At 41.3% G+C, this 18,721-nt stretch overlaps 1 protein-coding gene and 1 long non-coding RNA gene across 2 annotated transcripts in view; one reads left to right on the top strand and one right to left on the bottom strand.

Annotated features, from left to right (window-relative positions):
- The first annotated feature begins 582 nt into the window (after positions 1 to 582).
- Positions 583 to 18,721, top strand: part of oit3 (oncoprotein induced transcript 3) — a 23,312-nt gene continuing 5,173 nt past the window's right edge. The window contains exons 1-7 of the mRNA XM_034209735.1: positions 583 to 704; positions 12,803 to 13,177; positions 13,284 to 13,394; positions 14,978 to 15,100; positions 15,199 to 15,321; positions 16,209 to 16,369; positions 16,526 to 16,938. Coding sequence (XP_034065626.1) covers positions 602 to 704; positions 12,803 to 13,177; positions 13,284 to 13,394; positions 14,978 to 15,100; positions 15,199 to 15,321; positions 16,209 to 16,369; positions 16,526 to 16,938 — 1,409 coding nt within the window. The 5' untranslated portion in view covers positions 583 to 601. The remainder of the gene's footprint in view (positions 705 to 12,802; positions 13,178 to 13,283; positions 13,395 to 14,977; positions 15,101 to 15,198; positions 15,322 to 16,208; positions 16,370 to 16,525; positions 16,939 to 18,721) is intronic.
- LOC117542201 lies at positions 7,509 to 12,190 on the bottom strand. The gene is made up of 3 exons (XR_004568394.1): positions 12,125 to 12,190; positions 7,994 to 8,085; positions 7,509 to 7,768 (listed from the first exon to the last, which is right to left on the bottom strand). It is a non-coding gene; the product is annotated as an uncharacterized LOC117542201 (long non-coding RNA).

The following is an 18,721-nucleotide window of genomic DNA, read 5'->3' as shown; positions in this document are numbered from 1 at the left end:
ACCTTATTCCTTCTAACAGCCTCCTGGATTAATGTCCCCATTGATTTGATTACATATAAGACAAATGACTCTTAATGGAAAGGGCCAAGCTTTAGTCATTTTCTGGCCAGTACTAGTAGTCAAGTAATAAGCTAAATGAGAACATATTCAGTCTACTGGCACAGGGTGTCCTCAGACTACTCTGTTCTGAATCCTGAGAGTGTGCAAACCTCGCCGTCGCCTTCAAGTGAAAGGCGCCTCAGCATGACCCTAAACAGATTAATTAAATTGGTTTAATGCTCCTGCAGATTAGATCATTGCTCGTTCTTCCACGTCCTTTAAATCAGGATGGATGAGTCAGAAAATATATGAAGACATGTTTAAAAGTCACTATCTCACTTTTTCACAGCATGACAGCAACAAATAAAAAGTGATTATGTTTGGTGTAGTTTAAGGTCATGTGTGCAAGGAGGGAGGGAGGAGAATGTGAGGACTGTGTCAAACAATGGGAGGATGGTCCTGTCACTGGATTTAGAGGTCAAGGTGAGACAGACTGACAAAATGACACATGCAGATAAGAGGTGCCTATAATAAGAGGATGAACCAATAAAGCTACACAGACATGCATACTCAAACTATCATTCAGCAAACATTTAAAAAACGCATCATGGTTTTATGGTTGCTTACCAGTCTGCTGCTGGAGGTTGTTGCCGTTGCAGGTGTAGGTAAGTGTAACATTTCTTATTTGCTCACAAAACAACAGATATCTTCTAATATAATATTCAATTTTTTTTACCAAAATGAGTTTATTTTGGAAAATATGGTCTTTTCCCCAATGGATTAAATGAGAAGACTTGCATATTCTCTTTATATATAAATTCTTATTTTCAACAAAACCCTTAAAAAGACCAAAACCAACCAACAATGTGTTAGTACATCATCCAATACTTTGGAACTTCACGACACTCAACCCAAACCTATTTATTCCTACTGAAGTTGCAAGACTTTGAAAGTGCTAGTAGTCACAAATATACTTTAATGAAAATATAAAAAAACAAGGTAATATCCTATAACAGGTCAGCATTGCAGCTTTTAGCAAATGTTACTCAAACCAGGGCTACTATTGTTTTTATCTGGGACTACTTTCAGAAGTGGATTAACACATATTAGTTGGTGCTCTATTGAGTATTTACAGCAGGAGTCTTGGAAATGTGGATTTTCTATTTAAGAATGAAGGTGTTGTCCAGTGTCCTGTGTAGCTCATGTATGCGTTTAACATTTTGTTTTAACAATACTGGGGGAGAACACAGGAATAAAACATAACAGGCTTAGTCAATACATGGAATTAAAGTGTTACGGGTTAAAATGTTGTCCAAGGCTTCCCATTATATTTGTAGACAGTGAGAAAAATTATAGAATATCTCCAGCTTCATCCTTTAACACATTATATTAGAACAATAAGGACACTGTCGGCTCTAAGTCTTCATCTGTGCGGAAAAGAAGGCGTATGCTGACTAAGGTCAGGCTGGCCTCCTTGTTCTCTTAATAGCCATAGTAAATTATTCAAGCTCCATCTGGATGTAAGATTTAACACTTCCATTAGCATACACCCGAGTCAGCTCTGTCCACTGCCCTTTGTGGGCTTCTCGTGCTGGAACACAGTTGGTCAGTCGTAAGTCTCCAAAACTGGTCGTTTATGCTGTCAGTGAGCCCCGGCCTGTGGATGGATCCCTCTGCTTGCATCGGAGCAGCAAGTATGTGACACAACGCTATGTCCATTAGTCGATGGAGGGTCAAAATGATGTGTGGTGACATTATTTGTGGTTGAAAAATGTGTCTCACAAAAATATTTCTTTATAGCTTCTAGGAACTAAACTGCAAGTCGGTTAATGTGAAAGCACATATAAGAAAGTGTTACTGTAAACCTCTAGTCAACTTTTATGATGTCCCACATAAAGCACTTTTCAAACAAGGTAGGAAAGCATAAACATGGATATTTTATGTAGCAATCCAAAGCGATCCAACTAAATTGGAAAGCCTAGAGTTTGGTTACAGTGGTGGTTAGTGCTCCAGTAAAGTGTTATGTGCTAGTTGTCATATATTCTGGCTCCTGCCTATCACTAAAGATACTCTACTGCCTCCCACTGTTTCTTCACCCTGCAGATTCTCAGTGATTAACATGTTCTCTCTCCCTCTCTCTTGCCCACTTTGCCCACATCTTCTTGTTCTTTTCTGTTTGTTTTATGTCTTCATCTTAATTACTCTGTTGAGAGGGAATTAAGAGAGCTAGGGAGAGACTATTGATTGTTTTTGCTGCACTAGTTTACTCTAGGAAAGTCAGCTGGGAAGAGACCAAGGGGTAGACCTAGGACCAGGTGGAGGGATTATATCTCTTCGCTGGCCTGGGAGCGCCTTGGGATCCCCCAGTCAGAGCTGGTTGATGTCGCCAGGGAAAAGAAAGTTTGGGGCTCTCTGCTGGAACTGCTACCCCCGCGACCCGATCACGGATAAGCGGGAGAAGATGGATGGATAGTTTACTCTGCTCATTCAGTTGTTGTTCGGATTCTGCAAAGCTGGCTTTAGTGAAAAAAGTCAGCACTGACAGGACTGGATAAAGAGTTATTTGTGTACCCTGTGTTACAGTTTATCTTGACGGTTCAAAGGTCTGCTTCATGGTTACAGGTTTGCTGCAGTGATCAGTATAGATTGGATGCAGTGCTGTGATTTTAACCTTTCTTAAAGGTCACTTCAACAAAATTACATCAGCAATAATAGAAAGGAGGACTTTAAACTAAGGTGTCTGACCAGATTACAACAGGGATGTTTGTGTTTGGGACATATTTAACCCTAGAATGCCATTTTTGTATTGCCTTTTTTTTAATGTAACATTTACCACCAACACTTTAATTTCATCCATTGTATTGTAACCAGAAACCCCCAAACCTACAACAGTAATAGAAATATATCTGTATGGACGTACACGAATAAAGTAATACTTGATAGGTAGAGTTTAGAACTTAGCATTGCATTCACAAAACTTGTTTAGATTTTATTTTATTTTTTAGATTAGTATTACAGTATCAAAACTAAAAGTTGTTATTAGGCTACGCTATAATGTAGCCTTTACTCAGGGGTAGACATTAAGGGTAAAATTCCACTTATCACTCACTGGCCCCACCATTGTAACCACTGGCCCAAGAGCATTCGTCCAAATAAAATTGACTAATAATGAAGAAAGTGAAGACATTTGTTGCAATAGTAATTTATGCACAAACTACATTACTACTTCTACTTGTACCATCAGTTCTTCCTCATTTTCCTCAATTGTTCATATTTGGTTTATTAAAATAATTATATTGTGGTCATTATTAAAAAAATTCTGCTAAAATCATTATTATGAGTATTATTAGGCCTATTTGTATAATGCGCTTTCTGCCTTCCTGTCATTAGGAGTTAGGCATGTATGTCTATAGCCTATTAGAACCTTCATTCTCCTAAACTGCTGGCATATTTCCCTATAGTGAATATACCTTTATATTTTATACTATTTTCTCACTTACTTGTCAGCATAGGTCGGCATTGATGTACAGAGCCGACAAAATACCTTGTTTATATTGGCATCATATTATAGAAGCCAACTCCATCGATCAAGCAGTGTGGCTGAAACTTTCACACCCTCTTCTTCTCCTACTCCCTGTCACCCTCCTTTAACTCTTCCGGTGACATTCTTTTATTTGAAGATTGTTTTTTGCCCGGCGCTTGGCCGGTTACCGCTGGTATTAAAACATTTTGGCGAATGGTTAGGTGGCGAGTCTGTAGTGAACGAGCGCGCTCCCGCTCACGGGAGCCTGCTCGCACTGCGCTCTGCAGCAAACAGCTGTTTGCTTTTCACCCATCAACGACAACCGCCTCACGAAACGCTATGTTGTAGCATTAATAAACGAAACAATTTAACAAAATTGCTAGTCAAAATATCAATACCACAGGACCTTTTTTTTTTTTTTAAAGCAATGTTTTTAGTGGCCCGAGCGGGCAAGTGGAAAGTAGGGAGACCAGGGACAGTTGTAACACTGGACCGTTGTAACGCCTTCAATATATCCAATCACAAACAAGCTAGAGCGATGAAACTCACTCTGCACATGCTCGGTTAGATGGAAAGTTTGCTGTGAAAAAAAGGAGCCACGTTTAAATCTGTCGCGAAAGATATCAGCAAAAGTGTGTTTCTGAGGTAAAACATTAACACAAATTATATGATGTATTTTTGGGATACTGTCTTGAGGTCAAATGTCTAGGAATCCAAACTAATATTATTAGAATCACTGTTTTGTAAGCTAAACTAACTAGCTAAATATGGGTCAAGCTAGCAATCAGGCAGGTTCACAGGGGGTGAAAACATGACTGGTGGTCCTGGGACGGTTGTAACACGGACCACCTGGGACGGTTGTAACATGGCACATTTACAATGATGGCTCATTTGCTCGAATGATCAATATTGTTGATTGGTGTGCATTGTCCCTGTAAAAATAAACAGAATAAAAATACTGTAGGCCTACGTAAAGTGTGTGTGCGTGTGTTTACAGTATGCCAAATGTCAGAAAGAGGAAGACAGACAGGGGAGTGCCACTTCCTCTGCTGCAGAGGGCCTCAAATGAAGTTCAGGAGGGCAAATCAGTCAGGGCAGTGGCAAAGTCCCATGATATGCCATATCACCCTGTACCGGTTCCATAAGAAAAGGCTGAGGTTGGAGAGTCAGGGATCAAAATCACCCCCAAGAGTATAGCTACTGGACACAGAAGGTGTTCTCAACAGAGCAAGAGATGCTTTTGAGAGACTAGGCAGCTGATTTATACTATGGTCTCAGCTCAAAGGAGGTAGGTCTACATAATTAAGGTAGAATAGGCTATCTATACAGATGGAAGTGACTTTTACACCTGCCACAACTGTGAATTTGATTAATTCTGGTGTTCTGTTTTAAGTTCTGTTCATTGTTCATTGTTTGATGGAGGATGTGTGAAACCCCATTACAATCTTGTTGCCTTAGAATTTGACAGCTTTCCCTCTTTTTTGTCATGTAATGTGAAAAAAAGGTAACCGTTATTAACATGTTACAACCTTCCCTGGCATGTGTTACAACTGTCCCTGTACACAGGGTTGTAACCAAGCGGCAAACTCTGGGGAACAGCCGGGACGCCAATACGGAAGTGCCACACACTGCAGTTCATACATGGGCCGCTAGGGACTGGCTGCAGAAAGGAGCAATTTCCATAGACCCCCATGTTAAAATGCCCAACTTTACAGCAGAAAAAAACATGTTTCTACCCATGGATGCAATAAATATTATTATCGATATAGTTAGATTCCACCTTCATGATTATGAATCTGTGAGTGAACTGTTTTCTAACACGACCCTTTTATTTATATTAGGTCTTACAGTTCTTGCATAAATTAGGGCGTGGTCACTTTGATGGACACGTACATGCCACTGTCAGCTAACAGCAACTTGTCCACTCTGCTAGGCTACAACCATAGAGGCTACAACGTTAGTTAGTCATAGTACTGTACTTGACCCTTTAGCTTTAGCCGTGTTCGTGGTGATTGTGCCTTTTAGGGAATATTGTTACAAATACCAGACAATTAAAATGTCGTGCTGTGCGCTTGAATGTACTAACAGAACTTCCAAGAAGTCTAAAATTATAATATTATACATGTTAACCCCGTTCGCAGGTGTTTGTGTGCTTGGTAGCTTAGCTTGTTACTTATTAGCCAGCTAAGGACGTAACCCTTTATGCATACATATACATTTTAGTTTATGATTCAGCTTTGGGTAAGACTTTTATAGTCTATGGCTATGACGCCCATAATGCTAAACGGGAGCAAATGTTAATAGGGGACCCGATTATCCCAGTGGTGGCCACCGGAGCTAACGGAGCCGCAGGGGGCTAGCCCACTGCGGCTCCGTTAGCTCCGGGCGGTGGAGTCCGTCTTTTCTCAACGTGTGAATGACAAGCATTAAGAACATATAGCTAATTCTCTTGCAGATTGTCTCATTTGATTATGAATGTAACGTTTATATAGGGGAACTACACTGTTAGCAGTAACTTGGTATGCATGTATTTCTTGTTAGCTTAGCTTCTTAGCCTGAGCTAGCTCTGTTTACTTCCAGTTCGGAGGCAGCAGGTCCCGCCTCGGCTCCGCCTCTTTGCCCTTATTTGGAGCAGGCGGGATTAGACTCTGACGTCACAGTCGAGCCGTTAGTGGCCGACTCCGCCTACTAAGGGCTTCACGGCAACTCTGCAGAATCCGGTGGGTGACGTCACGGACCCTACATCCATTTATATAATACAGTCTATGGTTGTAACATGCATAGATATATATAAACACTAGATGACTCACCCGCGCTGCTGGCCAATGGAGACCGACGTTGCCACTTGGCCGCCATCTTGCTACAGGGAGTTCTCTCATTCATAACATTATGGTTTACTATTTAAATAACCATAGCTTGCTCAATTTTCAACCAATTTTCAAACGGTTTGGTTTTTTATAAATATCAAAGATGTAGTTATGATACTGCATACTTATAATCATGGACTTTCATATGAAAATAACATTAATCAGATAAAGCAGTAGCTATACACACACACACACACACACACACACACACACACACACACACACACACACACACACACACACACACACACAAGGTATTTATATTAAATATTTGCCGGTGTATATATTTCCATTTATTTTATTATATTGTTAATATTTAAAATAAATTATCAAATTAAAATACATTTATATTTTATATATAAAAATCGGTCTCATGTTACCACTCTGTAAGCCAAGAGTTGTTAATTTAGCAATGCCTTAGCTTTAAGAACAGGGACACAACTAATGACAATAGCATATGTTGGTATATTATTTAGATATTCACACCTTTATCAGAAGAACCAAACCAACATAAAATGTGCTCACAGTCTGTCTAATGTATCACAATTATTTTTGACATGAGATCTTCATATTACTATACTAGTTTTGTATTTAGTTTCTAGATTTGTAAACAAATCCAGAACCTTTGAAATATGTTATTGAAAAAAGACCAAGAATAATATAAACTGTACCATGTGTCCTTTTGTGTCCTTCTGTAGTCCATTTGTGGTTTGTCTTGTCTCACCCCGGCTGATATATCACAAAATCCACTGTTTAAATTGTTCCCTATATTGCCCCTATGCCCCTGTAAGGTGTCCTTGGATCCTTGGGAAAGGCGGCCTCCCAAAATAAATGTATTATTATTATTATTAAGAAGAACAACTTGGTGTGGTGTGGAGGGGATGTAGGAAGCAGGAGCAGGTGGGGAGAGATGGGGCTTCAAGGTTATTTGTTTTAAATGTGTCTTGGAGATAAGGACCAGCTGCACACAATAAAATACAGTATAACACAAAACCAATAAGACACACGGTGACACATGGCACACCAACAATCAATCATCGTCCAGCCTCAGCTTTGGTATTCTTTCACAACCATGTTATGGATTTATTAGACTGAGCAAACATAAACATATGTGGGGAACATAGTGCTGCGTCTCATGGAACATGAAGATTTAATAAATACATAGTAGGTGGCGATATATACTCCTAGTGGTAGCGATTCGCCATTAGTCTGCCCTGTCCGGTCAAATTCCTCACTCCTGAAGTGCTCACTGCAGAGCAGTGTCCTGTCACAGGAAACAAAACCGTCCCTTCTTTGGACGAGTTCCCACTGCCTCCTCCTCTCTTCGGTTTTGGGAAACCTTAAAAACATGAGAAAGGTAGCCAGATATATAAATTATTGTCAACATTTTCCTCCCTTCTTACCTTTAACATTAAGGGTAAGGAAAAAAATACAACAACAATCTTGCAATACTATTATCTCACATAGCCCCACTGATCCTGTGTAGCAGGACTTGTAATGTACATACATCCACTAAGTAATTAACGATTATCCTAATTTTAGTCATAATATTGTAATATCTTACACATGAAAGGTGATCCCACGGGTTCTTGTTTGCAGACTACGGTGATTAGAGCATCCGTAGGCTGCACAAAAGTCCGGCATAGTCAGGTACTTCTGTAAACACAAAGCCAGCATCATAATGCAAGATGTTTTTAACAAGCCAAACCACTTGGAAGAAATCATGTGTAACTTAAGTTATGTTGAAAAGAAAGAGCAGTTCTGCCTCTCCCACTGGCAGGGCCGCCCCTGGCCAACTTGGGGCCCCAAGCGACATTGTGAGATGAGGCCCCCCCCCCCAACTGACAGGAGTGAACTTTTTTTTTTTGGAAACAAAGTAGGCTACTTTGCAAATATAATTCCTGTTTATTATTATTATCAACGGTTACTTTTTTATACAGTGAGGTAAATGGTAAATGTGCATGTATGTCGTTCAGTATGCGTTTACAGGTGAATTTTGCATTTCCTGCCAAATACTAGCCTCAAAAAGATAAAAACATAATTAATGCAAATAAACTACTTCTACTAATAATAATAATCATAATCAATTCAATAATATAAATACTATATTGTTTTATTATAATATAGTTGTAATATAGTCAAGACAAAACATGCTTATGACATGCTCAAAAACTGATATTTCTTAAATCTGTATTCTAGTTCCCTCTGTCAGCAATGTATCAACAACTACACACACATTTATATCAGTGTTTCTCTGTGTGGTGGTTGACATAGTCCATGGGCCAGACCAAATATCATTTTGTTCATAGGGTCCATATAAGAACATTAAGCCATGATAGACTTTCCAACTGAGTAGCTTAGCGGAGTTACATGCTACCCCATTATTGATCAAATAACGCATTTTGTCACTTACAAAGTTTGGCGGTATGTTCTGTGTTTGTCCCTGCTATGTGGAAAATGGTAATGAAACTTGCCTGAATTAATATTATATAAGCTTTGTATGTTCTATTTGGAATATATTTTCAGATTTTTGGGGAAGAAACTCATTTTGTTGCTTTTCAGATAATGTTATTGGGGCCGCATGTTATTGCCATTTTACATGTTATCGGACACTGCGTCTGATGTACCGGTATGTTGACATACATTTTTAGTAAAGATGTATAGTTAAGATTAAGTTAATATTTCAGTCCCAGAGGCAGGACCCAGCGGCATGGCACCAAAGCGGCCACGCCTGGAGTGCCTCATCCATTGCACATCTCAAGATGAAGACTCAACCCTGGTATCACCAAAAGACATTGGTTCCTGGAAAACCCTGCTGAGAGCAGCAGAAATCAGACAGCATGCACCGATCTTAGACATCGCAAAGGACTTGCCAGATGATGTCATACCACCTGTCACCTACCATAGGAAGTGCAGAAGCATCTTTACTGGAGAGAGGCTCCAGGACAAGTCGCTGTACGTGACCTGTGGCGAGGCATGCTACCTGATCACCAAGGATCACTGGCATGAAATCCAAGATCTGAGATCAACCCAAGAAGAAGCTGATACGCGCATGCTACTTCATGCCAGACATGCTTCAGGTGATGGTTATGGGTCCATAATCATCACAGCTGAAGACACTGATGTGCTGATACTGTGCCTTTGCTTCAGCAAGACGATGGCCTGCCCTCTGTATCAGAAGTGTAGTACACAGAATCGTGCACGATACATAGACATTGGTAAACTAGCGAGCTCCCTGGGCGAGGAAGTCTGCCAAGGTCTTGTTGGACTACATGCTCTCACTGGGTGTGACACGGTCAGTGCATTCGCTGGTCGTGGAAAGTTAAGTGCACTGAAGCATCTGAAGGAGAATGAGACCTACCAGGAGGCCTTCAAGCGTCTTGGTGAAGCATGGGATGTATCTGCTGACCTATTTGATAAGATGCAGGACTTTGTTTGCCGGTTGAATGCATCCTCATCCACCACCTCTGATGTCAATGAACTCCGCTACCAACTCTTCTGTGCACAACGGGGAGAGGTGGAATCCAGCCAACTGCCACCATGCAAGGATTGCTTGCACATGCACGTCCTCCGTGCGAACTATCAGACCGCAATTTGGTGACGCTGTCTTGTGAGTGAACCTGTTGTGCCAGACCCCAAGGGCTGTGGCTGGACTACAGGTGACGATGGCAGTCTGGAAATAGAATGGATGCAGTATTGCAGCTGATGTCCTGCAAGTGTGCACATATTTGCAAACTTCCAGCCTGTGTGTGCCTGGAGAACCAACTGAAGTGCACGGACATGTGCAAACTGCAGACATGCACCAACCAGAGAAGTGAAGATGAGGACGAAGTCGCAGTGGAACTGGACGAGTCTGACACTGATGATGAAGATAACTGACAATGTTTTGTTTAGGCAATGGTCTGGACTTTATAGTCATACCGGTACAACTTCAGATGAATGTATAGTACCCATGAAGTGCATGGCAAGTCACTGTCGATGAGTATAAACTGATGTATACTCAAGTACTGGGTAAATATGTAAGTAAATCAAACTAGACTTGCCCCCATGAATATTTCTTGACCTTGTGAAGGAGTTCTACATGTAAAACTGGTAGTATAGTTGACTTTGTCTAGTTGGCTCGTCAAAGCTAGACACTACAGACATGTACATGTAACTATGTTATGCAGTTCCATGTTTTATGTTTTTTTTTTCAAGTAATAATCATTTTATTTGGCTAAAATATTGTCCAAGTTACTTTAGAATGACCTGTCTAACTAAACAACACCATAAGAACAATGCATTAGCCATTACATGGTTGACTTCATGTTGGTATTTGAGTTATATGTACATTCAAGCCACATTTTACGCCTTCGAATTTGGCGCTTCGGGTCATTGTATTCAATTCTCTCCCCTGTGCAATCAGGAATGCAGACACTCTGGACACCTTCAAAAAACACCTCAAACACCATCTGTTCACTCAGGCCTTTGGCCTCAACTAATATACAGTACTCAGCAACCTGTTCCTGTTTTTGTTTTCTTCAGCCTATGTATCTTTATTATTACTTTTTGTTTTGTTACTTCCCATTGTAAAGCGTCCTTGGGTTTCGTGAAAGGCACTATATACATTGAAATTATTATTATTATTATTATTATTAATAGCTGATTTCTATGACTAAGCTACCACTCTGGAATGTCTATCATACCAAAATATCATCTATAGATATATGCCACTTGAAAACACTTCACTAAAATGTGCCACCTTGGGTGGTACCGATAAGTGGAAATCCAGGTATGGGCCCATGGACTAACATGATGATGACTGTTAGGAGTTAAGGGGAGAGGCTGAGCATCACCATGAAATGTGCAAATTGACATAAAAATGAATAAAAGGGGAAAAAATGCTCCATGTTTTTTAGGCTGTAAACTTTAACTGTTATGTAAGCCAACTAGACAGACAGTGTATCTCTCTTCCTCCTGTACATTAACAGATAAAAGGCATCACATAATGAATGAATGGTAAATAAAAAATGCTGGAAATAACTGCATCTCCATTAGCCATATGCTCTGCAGAGACTGCCTTCTTCATGTCCTGAATTGCAGCTGATGTTTTAAGATGGCAATTGGCAATTTGACTTACACAACATTCGTAAGTTGTACATTTGACTCATACAATAACCCACCTTCGAGTGATGCTCTAGTTTCTTCAAGTTTTGTTTTTTGCGCCGGACTGAAACTGTCTTTTCACCGACATCTCTTCACCTGCACTAGTGGCCGTATCAAAGCCGTGATTGGTCAGATGTCGATTCATTGCAACGGTGTCGGGTTACAGACGTGCTCCTCTTGTCACCTCTCACTCTCACTCTGCGCGGAGAACTGAACGGAGAACTGCGCACAGCAGCTGAGGCCCTCTGGGCGGGGCCCCCTGAGCAAGGCGGGGCCCCATGCAGCCTGCGTGATTGGCCTGTAGGGAGGGGCGGCCCTGCCCACTGGTGTAAAGTTGCTGGGTCAAATTTGTAATACTAGGTCTCACTCACAGCCTCTTGTTATTAGCCAGCTAATAAATACAACCACATACACAAAGAAAAGCTGCAATTTCAACATGTCCAAGCATCCTGTATCATAGCCATGCTAATAATGTTTATAATAAACCAAACCGTTTGTAAATCAGTCAAGATTTCAGCGAGTTAAGAGTATTTTTGTGCAGATCACTCACCTTACAACAGCTACCATAACGCGAATCAGAGTAACTGTTAACTGTAGCAAGATGGCGGCCGGTCAGCTACGCTGGAAAATCTCCCATGAGCCATCTAGTGTTTATATATATCTATGGTAACATGTGTCAACTACATTGTTTCAGTAGTTGACACATTGAGAATGTATAATATAGCAAAATGGCTATCCTAGTGTAAATGTTTTTTTACTTATTGGGGAAAACCCAAAAAGTGTTACAACTGTCCCTGGTCTCCCCTACGTTATGCTGAACCGGGGTGTCTAAATAGTGCTTCTGGGCCAGCGGGTCATTTATAATGTCGAGCCCTGCTTTACTGTACAGTATATTGCTGTTAATGGGTCATTTAAGCATTAACATGTAAGCAGCTAATTATATAACCCATATACTGTACTAGTGGATTACTTAACCCATTTGAAGGCATCAAAAATATATGTTTTATATGTATGGCCTTAAACTGAAAAACTGACTAAGCTTTGAAATTTGATAGACAATAAATATAGAGTAGCTTAAAATGGAAATACTCACGAGTAGTGACTCTTAATGTTTTCCAACCCTCGTCTCTGGCTCATCCTTATTCTCTTAAAACACACATTTACATCAAATCCATATCTTTTTTTCGCCTCGCGTACAACTAAGTCTTGTTCATCTTTGCCACCTCAGCCCTGGACCCTTGCTCTGCCTACATCAGCCTGAATGAACCGTGGAGGAACACAGACTACCACGTCAACCAGTCCTCCAGCGGGCCCCTGTGTGACAGCCACGTGTCTGGAGAATGGTACCGCTTCACGGGTATGGCCGGGGACGCCATGCCCACCTTCTGCGTCTCTGAGAATCACTGCGGCACACACGCTCCCATCTGGCTCAACGGCAGCCACCCACAACCCCAGGAGGGCATCGTCACCCTGCCTGTGTGTGCCAGCTTCAACGACAACTGCTGCCAGTGGAATGCCAGTGTGGACGTGAAGGCCTGCAGCGGAGGGTACTTTGTATATCGCCTGCCCAGACCCTCTGTCTGCTTCCACGTTTACTGTGGCCGTGAGTGTGTGATTTGCAAACAGTCATTTTCTTATCCAATAACCAGACTTACTTTCCATTTTCTTGTCTATTGTTGTGTTAATAGATATTATTTTGTGTTGCACAGATTTCTATGACATCTGTGATGAGGTGGACTGTGTAGGTCCCACATGTCCCCAGTCTGACTGTCTCTGTACACCTGGATTTGTCCTGGGACCGGACAGACAGACATGCCTGGGTAAGACGGACGGAGAGGGGAGGAAGGGAGGGGGAAGATAAGTTGTGTGAGAGACATGGAAGACAGATAGACTGGAAATGGTTCGATGACAATAACAAGAGAAAAAAACAACATTGTTTTGACATAAGCTGTTTTTATGCTATTTTTATTCAAACTTCCATGTTTACTTGACTTAATGGGATAAGATAGAACCATCAGAGACATCAAAACACACCATGAATGATTAAAGTGGTGTAGCCTAATTCTTTAAAAATGAGATTGAGATTTTAACCACTTGGTCCTCCGACTCACCATGTTGAGAGGGATATCATTTAAATTAATTTAGAGTGAAAGTTCATCCTTGACATTAAAGGGTAGTTTTACAAAATCAAATATGACTAAAGGTCTACTGCTTTGATGTCATTGCACCAGCAGTTCCTGTATAATGAAATGCAGTTTAACACATACCCAGACTATGCCAACAGTAAGTCATATACTGTAGATAGAAAAATGTAGCTTTCAGTAAATGTTTTTTAACTACATGTCTTCATCAGTGGAAGGAATTATGTTCAGCTGAGCAAACTCCATTAAATTCACTCCATTTTCTTAACATTTAAACCAGCAACACTTAACACAGTTTTATCCATAACCTTTGGATAACTCCTTTAACAGCTTATTTGTATTCTCTTTTCAACCACCTATCCATACTTTTAGCTCTTCATTTTGACATTTACCAGATGCTTTTAGCTAGCTTATTTAACTTCTCTGCTCGCTGACGTTTAAAATCCATTTCTGTTTTATTACATAAGCTACTTGACAATCTTTTCACGTAACCCCTGGATTTAAGTACCCGTGGTTGGGAAACACTCCCCAAGTGTAGCACGTCCCAGTCATTCTATCTAGTTTCCATATTAATAGAGTACATATTTACATATTTATTTACACATATTTACATATTCTAAACGATGTGATGGGTCTGATATGATCTTTTTGTATTTGCTGATTTGCTCTTCAATGTGGAGGTGTGTGTGTGTGTGTGTGTGTGTGTGTGTGTGTGTGTGTGTGTGTGTGTGTGTGTGTGTGTGTGTGTGTGTGTGTGTGTGTGTGTGTGTGTGTGTGTGTGTGTGTGTGTGTTGTGTGTGTGTGTGTGTGTGTGTGTGTGTGTGTGTGTGTGTGTGTGTGTGTGTGTGTGTGTGTGTGTGTGTGGTCCGATGGTCCGTACACCTAATGATGGGTGTCAGGCATGCAGTGGGAACCTAGCCAGCATGAAAACTCCCATTATCTTATTATTCCCTCATCAACCAAATCTACCTTTCCCCGTCTCAGAAATGACTTCACCATTTCTCCAACCTAGCCCACTCTTTTCTCCTACTCCCTTGCTCTCCCACATTTGATTTCACCCATCATTATTTCCTTACCAGTCTCTCAGGCTTACAGTTTCATCTCACTTTTTAAACTCCTTTAAAGTTGGTTTATCATCATTCTCCCAGGAACACTAAGTGAATTACCTCAAGGTGATAAACCCCACCCATCTGGTTCTCAGTCGATTAAAACAGGACTCATGTGATAATAATACCTGACAGTGGTGTGTGTCCATTTTAAAGATGTAAATGAGTGTGAGAAGGGCAACGGTGGCTGTGCAGAGGTGTGTGTGAACACCAAAGGCTCCAGACGCTGTGAGTGTGTGCCGGGTCGTGTGCTGGACAAGGACGGACACAGCTGCAGAGGTACATCCAGGTTTTGAAGTGTATATGACACACCAATCACTAAAGTATGGAGAGATGGGAACCACACACTGTTATTCATCTTTTTTTTCTTCATGCAGAGATAGCCGGCTGTCATGTTAACAATGGAGGCTGCAGCCATGGCTGCTCCTCACTGCTGGACTCCTATCAGTGCCATTGTCCCAGAGGGCTGGAGCTGGGGGAGGCTAAACGCACATGTCAGGGTGTGTGTGTGTGCGTGTGTGCAAACGTGCATGCAGAGTTACATAACCAATCAGACAGCAAGACAAGCTGATATGCACACTTGTATTCAGGGGAGACACTACAGGGGAATAGGGTTTTATTTTTAATAGATATGAACATGAAACCATGTGATTATATAATTTGAGACCATTTTGTATTACAGCAGGTTATCTGAAATCTTAAGTAACTTTGAGTGATTTTAGGAGAAGTCTACAGACCCGGATAGACACAGTTAGTAAGATAACTGTGTGTTGAGTGTTCTGAAAGAATGAATATGTGTCATACATGTCTCATGTACCGATGTTCTAGAAAGTTCTAGTTTGGAAAAAATGAATTTCCTCAGGTTTTAACCAAACTTCTAACATTTCAGTGCAGGGTTATATATCTGTCAGGAAAGGGTTCTTAACTATATAACCAGTGAATAATAATCCACAGACCTTTTAACTGAGAAATGAAACTATTCTGCCAATATTATGTTGTTTTATACCAATTTATTTCAGTGTCTTTTATGATAGCACAAGACAGGTAATTGTCATTTTTAATATGGCTTTATCTGTAGATTTCTTTACTGATTAAACAATAACAGCTTATTATAAATATATATGTTTAAAAGTAGTGTAACATCTCTCAAAGGTGACACCCTCAGATCACATTTTGTTCAATTTACGGTTGCAAACAATTATTATTTTCATTATCAATGTACAATCATTTCTCAATAATCTATCTCTCTTAGTGTTTTCATGTACATAGCTGACAGAAATATTGTAGTGATTATTTTAATCTCTTTGTTGTTGTATCCATGCGTTTTTGCCACTTCATTGGACCATAATAATCATATTTTTCTCTTTGTTTGTTTTGTTTCCTGCAGTGCCAGTCCAGTGTGATTCCGGCTCTATAGTTGTGTCAGTTCCTAAGGACCTGGTCGAAGGCCTGGAGCTCACCCTGTCCAACTCGTCTTGTCGAGGTGTCTCCAATGGCACCCACATAAACCTCAGCTTCAGCCTCAAGACCTGCGGCACGGTGGTGGAGGTCAGAGGCCTTGTGATGAAATGTTTTAGACTGAATGGGCTCAGGGTTTATTCTTATAACAATGTTAAAGTGCTGTGCCTTAAATGGGATTTGTGTGAGGTTGTCACAAACTGAAAAAGCTATTAAAACACTTGTAAACTGAACGTTGACCCCCAGGTGACAGATGACAAGATTGTGGGGACCAACCTGGTGACGGGCCTCCCGAGGAACAGCCCAGGCAGCAGCAGGGACTTGATTGTCCGCACCAGCAAGTTAGTGCTCCCGGTCACCTGCGAGTTCCCCAGGGAATACCAAGTGTCGGACGGATACCAGGCCAGTCAGCGCAGCTCGGCCCTGGAGCTGGCAGGCCACAGCAAGGGAGTCTTCCCCTTCTCCCTGGAGCTCTTCAAGAGCGCAGAGTTCTCGGAGCCCTACCAAACCCCGCCCCAGCTCCGCCTGCACGACTCCCTGTTCTTCGGGGTGGAGCCGAGGGAAAGAGTGGAGGGCCTCTCTGCACTGGTGGAGAGCTGCTTCGCCACACCAGGGCCAAACGCTGACCAGGCCCTCAAGTATTACCTCATCAAAGACGGGTAAATATTGTGGACGTTGATGTTGTACACTTATTGCAGAGGTGTAGAGCTAGAACCATACACTGTATATATAAAAGCTAGAACTGCTGCTACTTTTTTTAAGAAAAGGTTTCTGTTTAGCTAATGCTAAAAAATATAATAATAATAAAGGATTAAAGCTAGACCAAACTCAAAATTACATTTACATTTTGCATGTATCGGCCTATCGGGTATGTGTTCCAAGAAAAAATCCTTAAAAAATACAAAACAGGTTTGTTTATATTAACTATAGGATTAAATCCACTGTGGCTGACCATAAATAAAAGCATTATTGATGGAGAATCAACACTATATAATAAAAAAATATTTACCAAGAGGTACAGCTACAGTATGAACAATTGTCACCAGACTAAAAGCAAGTATGTTGTTGTGTAATGTGGGTAATGATTAGTGTGTAGCCTTCTTACAGTGCAGACACTTTTCTGCTTGCTCTTGCCTCTGCTTACTTTTTTATGCTGTTTTTCTATTTTTCTTTTCTGAAAACTTCGAGCAGCGGCTCCTGGACATTAACCTATCACTGGGACAGTTATTGTTAACGTGGAAGTGAATGGACTAGGTTGGAATGACACCACTTTACCAGTGTTGCAAAAGAATGGACAAAGGCATGCTAACTCAAAGCTAGTTAGCAGCTACAAGGATTCCAAGGAACAGGAGGGCTGTGTACCGGGTAATAAATCTACAAGTGGTAGTCCTCCCTCGAACTCTCTGGGTGCAAGGCCGAAGAGTAAATCATTTCCATGGGATTTGGGAGGACGAACAACAGGCAGAGCCCAGCGCTCTGAAATCTGTGATGCGACCGGCTGGCCTGCATTGTTATCACCCAGGAAGAGTGCCTCTTCAACCCCTGTTCCTACTAGGAAACAGCCGTGGACAGCTGCTAAAGGGAGAATTACAAACAATCCTCCTAAACCACCGAGTGTGCCAATCCAGAACAGATACGCTCCGCTGACACAGAACCGGAGATCTCTTTCTGATGACCTGGATAACCTGTCCTCTTCACACAGCAGGGTAAGGACCAATAGCTACTCCAAAAGTAAAAGGCTAGAGGGAAAGCTAACGAATGGGCCTGAAACTCTGATTGCGGGTGACTCTGCTGTAAGAGATGTAAAAGGTCTGTGTAGTAAGAACAACACCAAAGTACTCTGTTTTTCCAAGGATATGGTCTCTGACTTGGTTGAGAAGATCCTGCATATTGGGGCTGAACATCCGACTGTGAAGAATGTGGTACTGCACATTGGAACAAATGATGTTGTGAAACAACAGTCAGAAGTACTGAAAAAAGACTTTAAATGTCTGTTGGAAACTGTCAGCTCTCTAAATGCAGAGGTGTTCATCAGTGGCCCTCTACCGCCAGTCAGAAGAGGAGTGGAGAGATTCAGCAGATTGTTTGCACTGAATACCTGGCTTTCAACTGTCTGTATTGACCATTCTGTCAATTATATTGACAACTTTAACTTTTTCTGGGACCGCAGACATCTTTTTAAGGCAAATGGAGTTTGTCTGAACAAGTCAGGAGTGAAATTGTGTATCTCTAATGTATTCAACTGCCTACGTCATCAATCTGTTCCCTCTGCCAAGGACAAGCAACAAGAGGAATCAAAACAAGAGAAAGACACAACACATTGCGCAGAAAACCTTGAAAATCTATCACTGCACCCGCCTGAGGAATGTCTTGATTATGGGAGACAAATGGAGGAGTCTCCACCGCCCTTCACCCCCCCTATCACCTCTGAGGATACTCTTC

This window comes from Gymnodraco acuticeps, unplaced genomic scaffold (assembly GCF_902827175.1).
Source record: "Gymnodraco acuticeps unplaced genomic scaffold, fGymAcu1.1, whole genome shotgun sequence".
NCBI lineage: Eukaryota > Metazoa > Chordata > Actinopteri > Perciformes > Bathydraconidae > Gymnodraco > Gymnodraco acuticeps.
The sequence above is the reverse complement of the archived record's forward strand: the minus strand, read 5'-3'. Positions and strand labels throughout refer to the sequence as shown.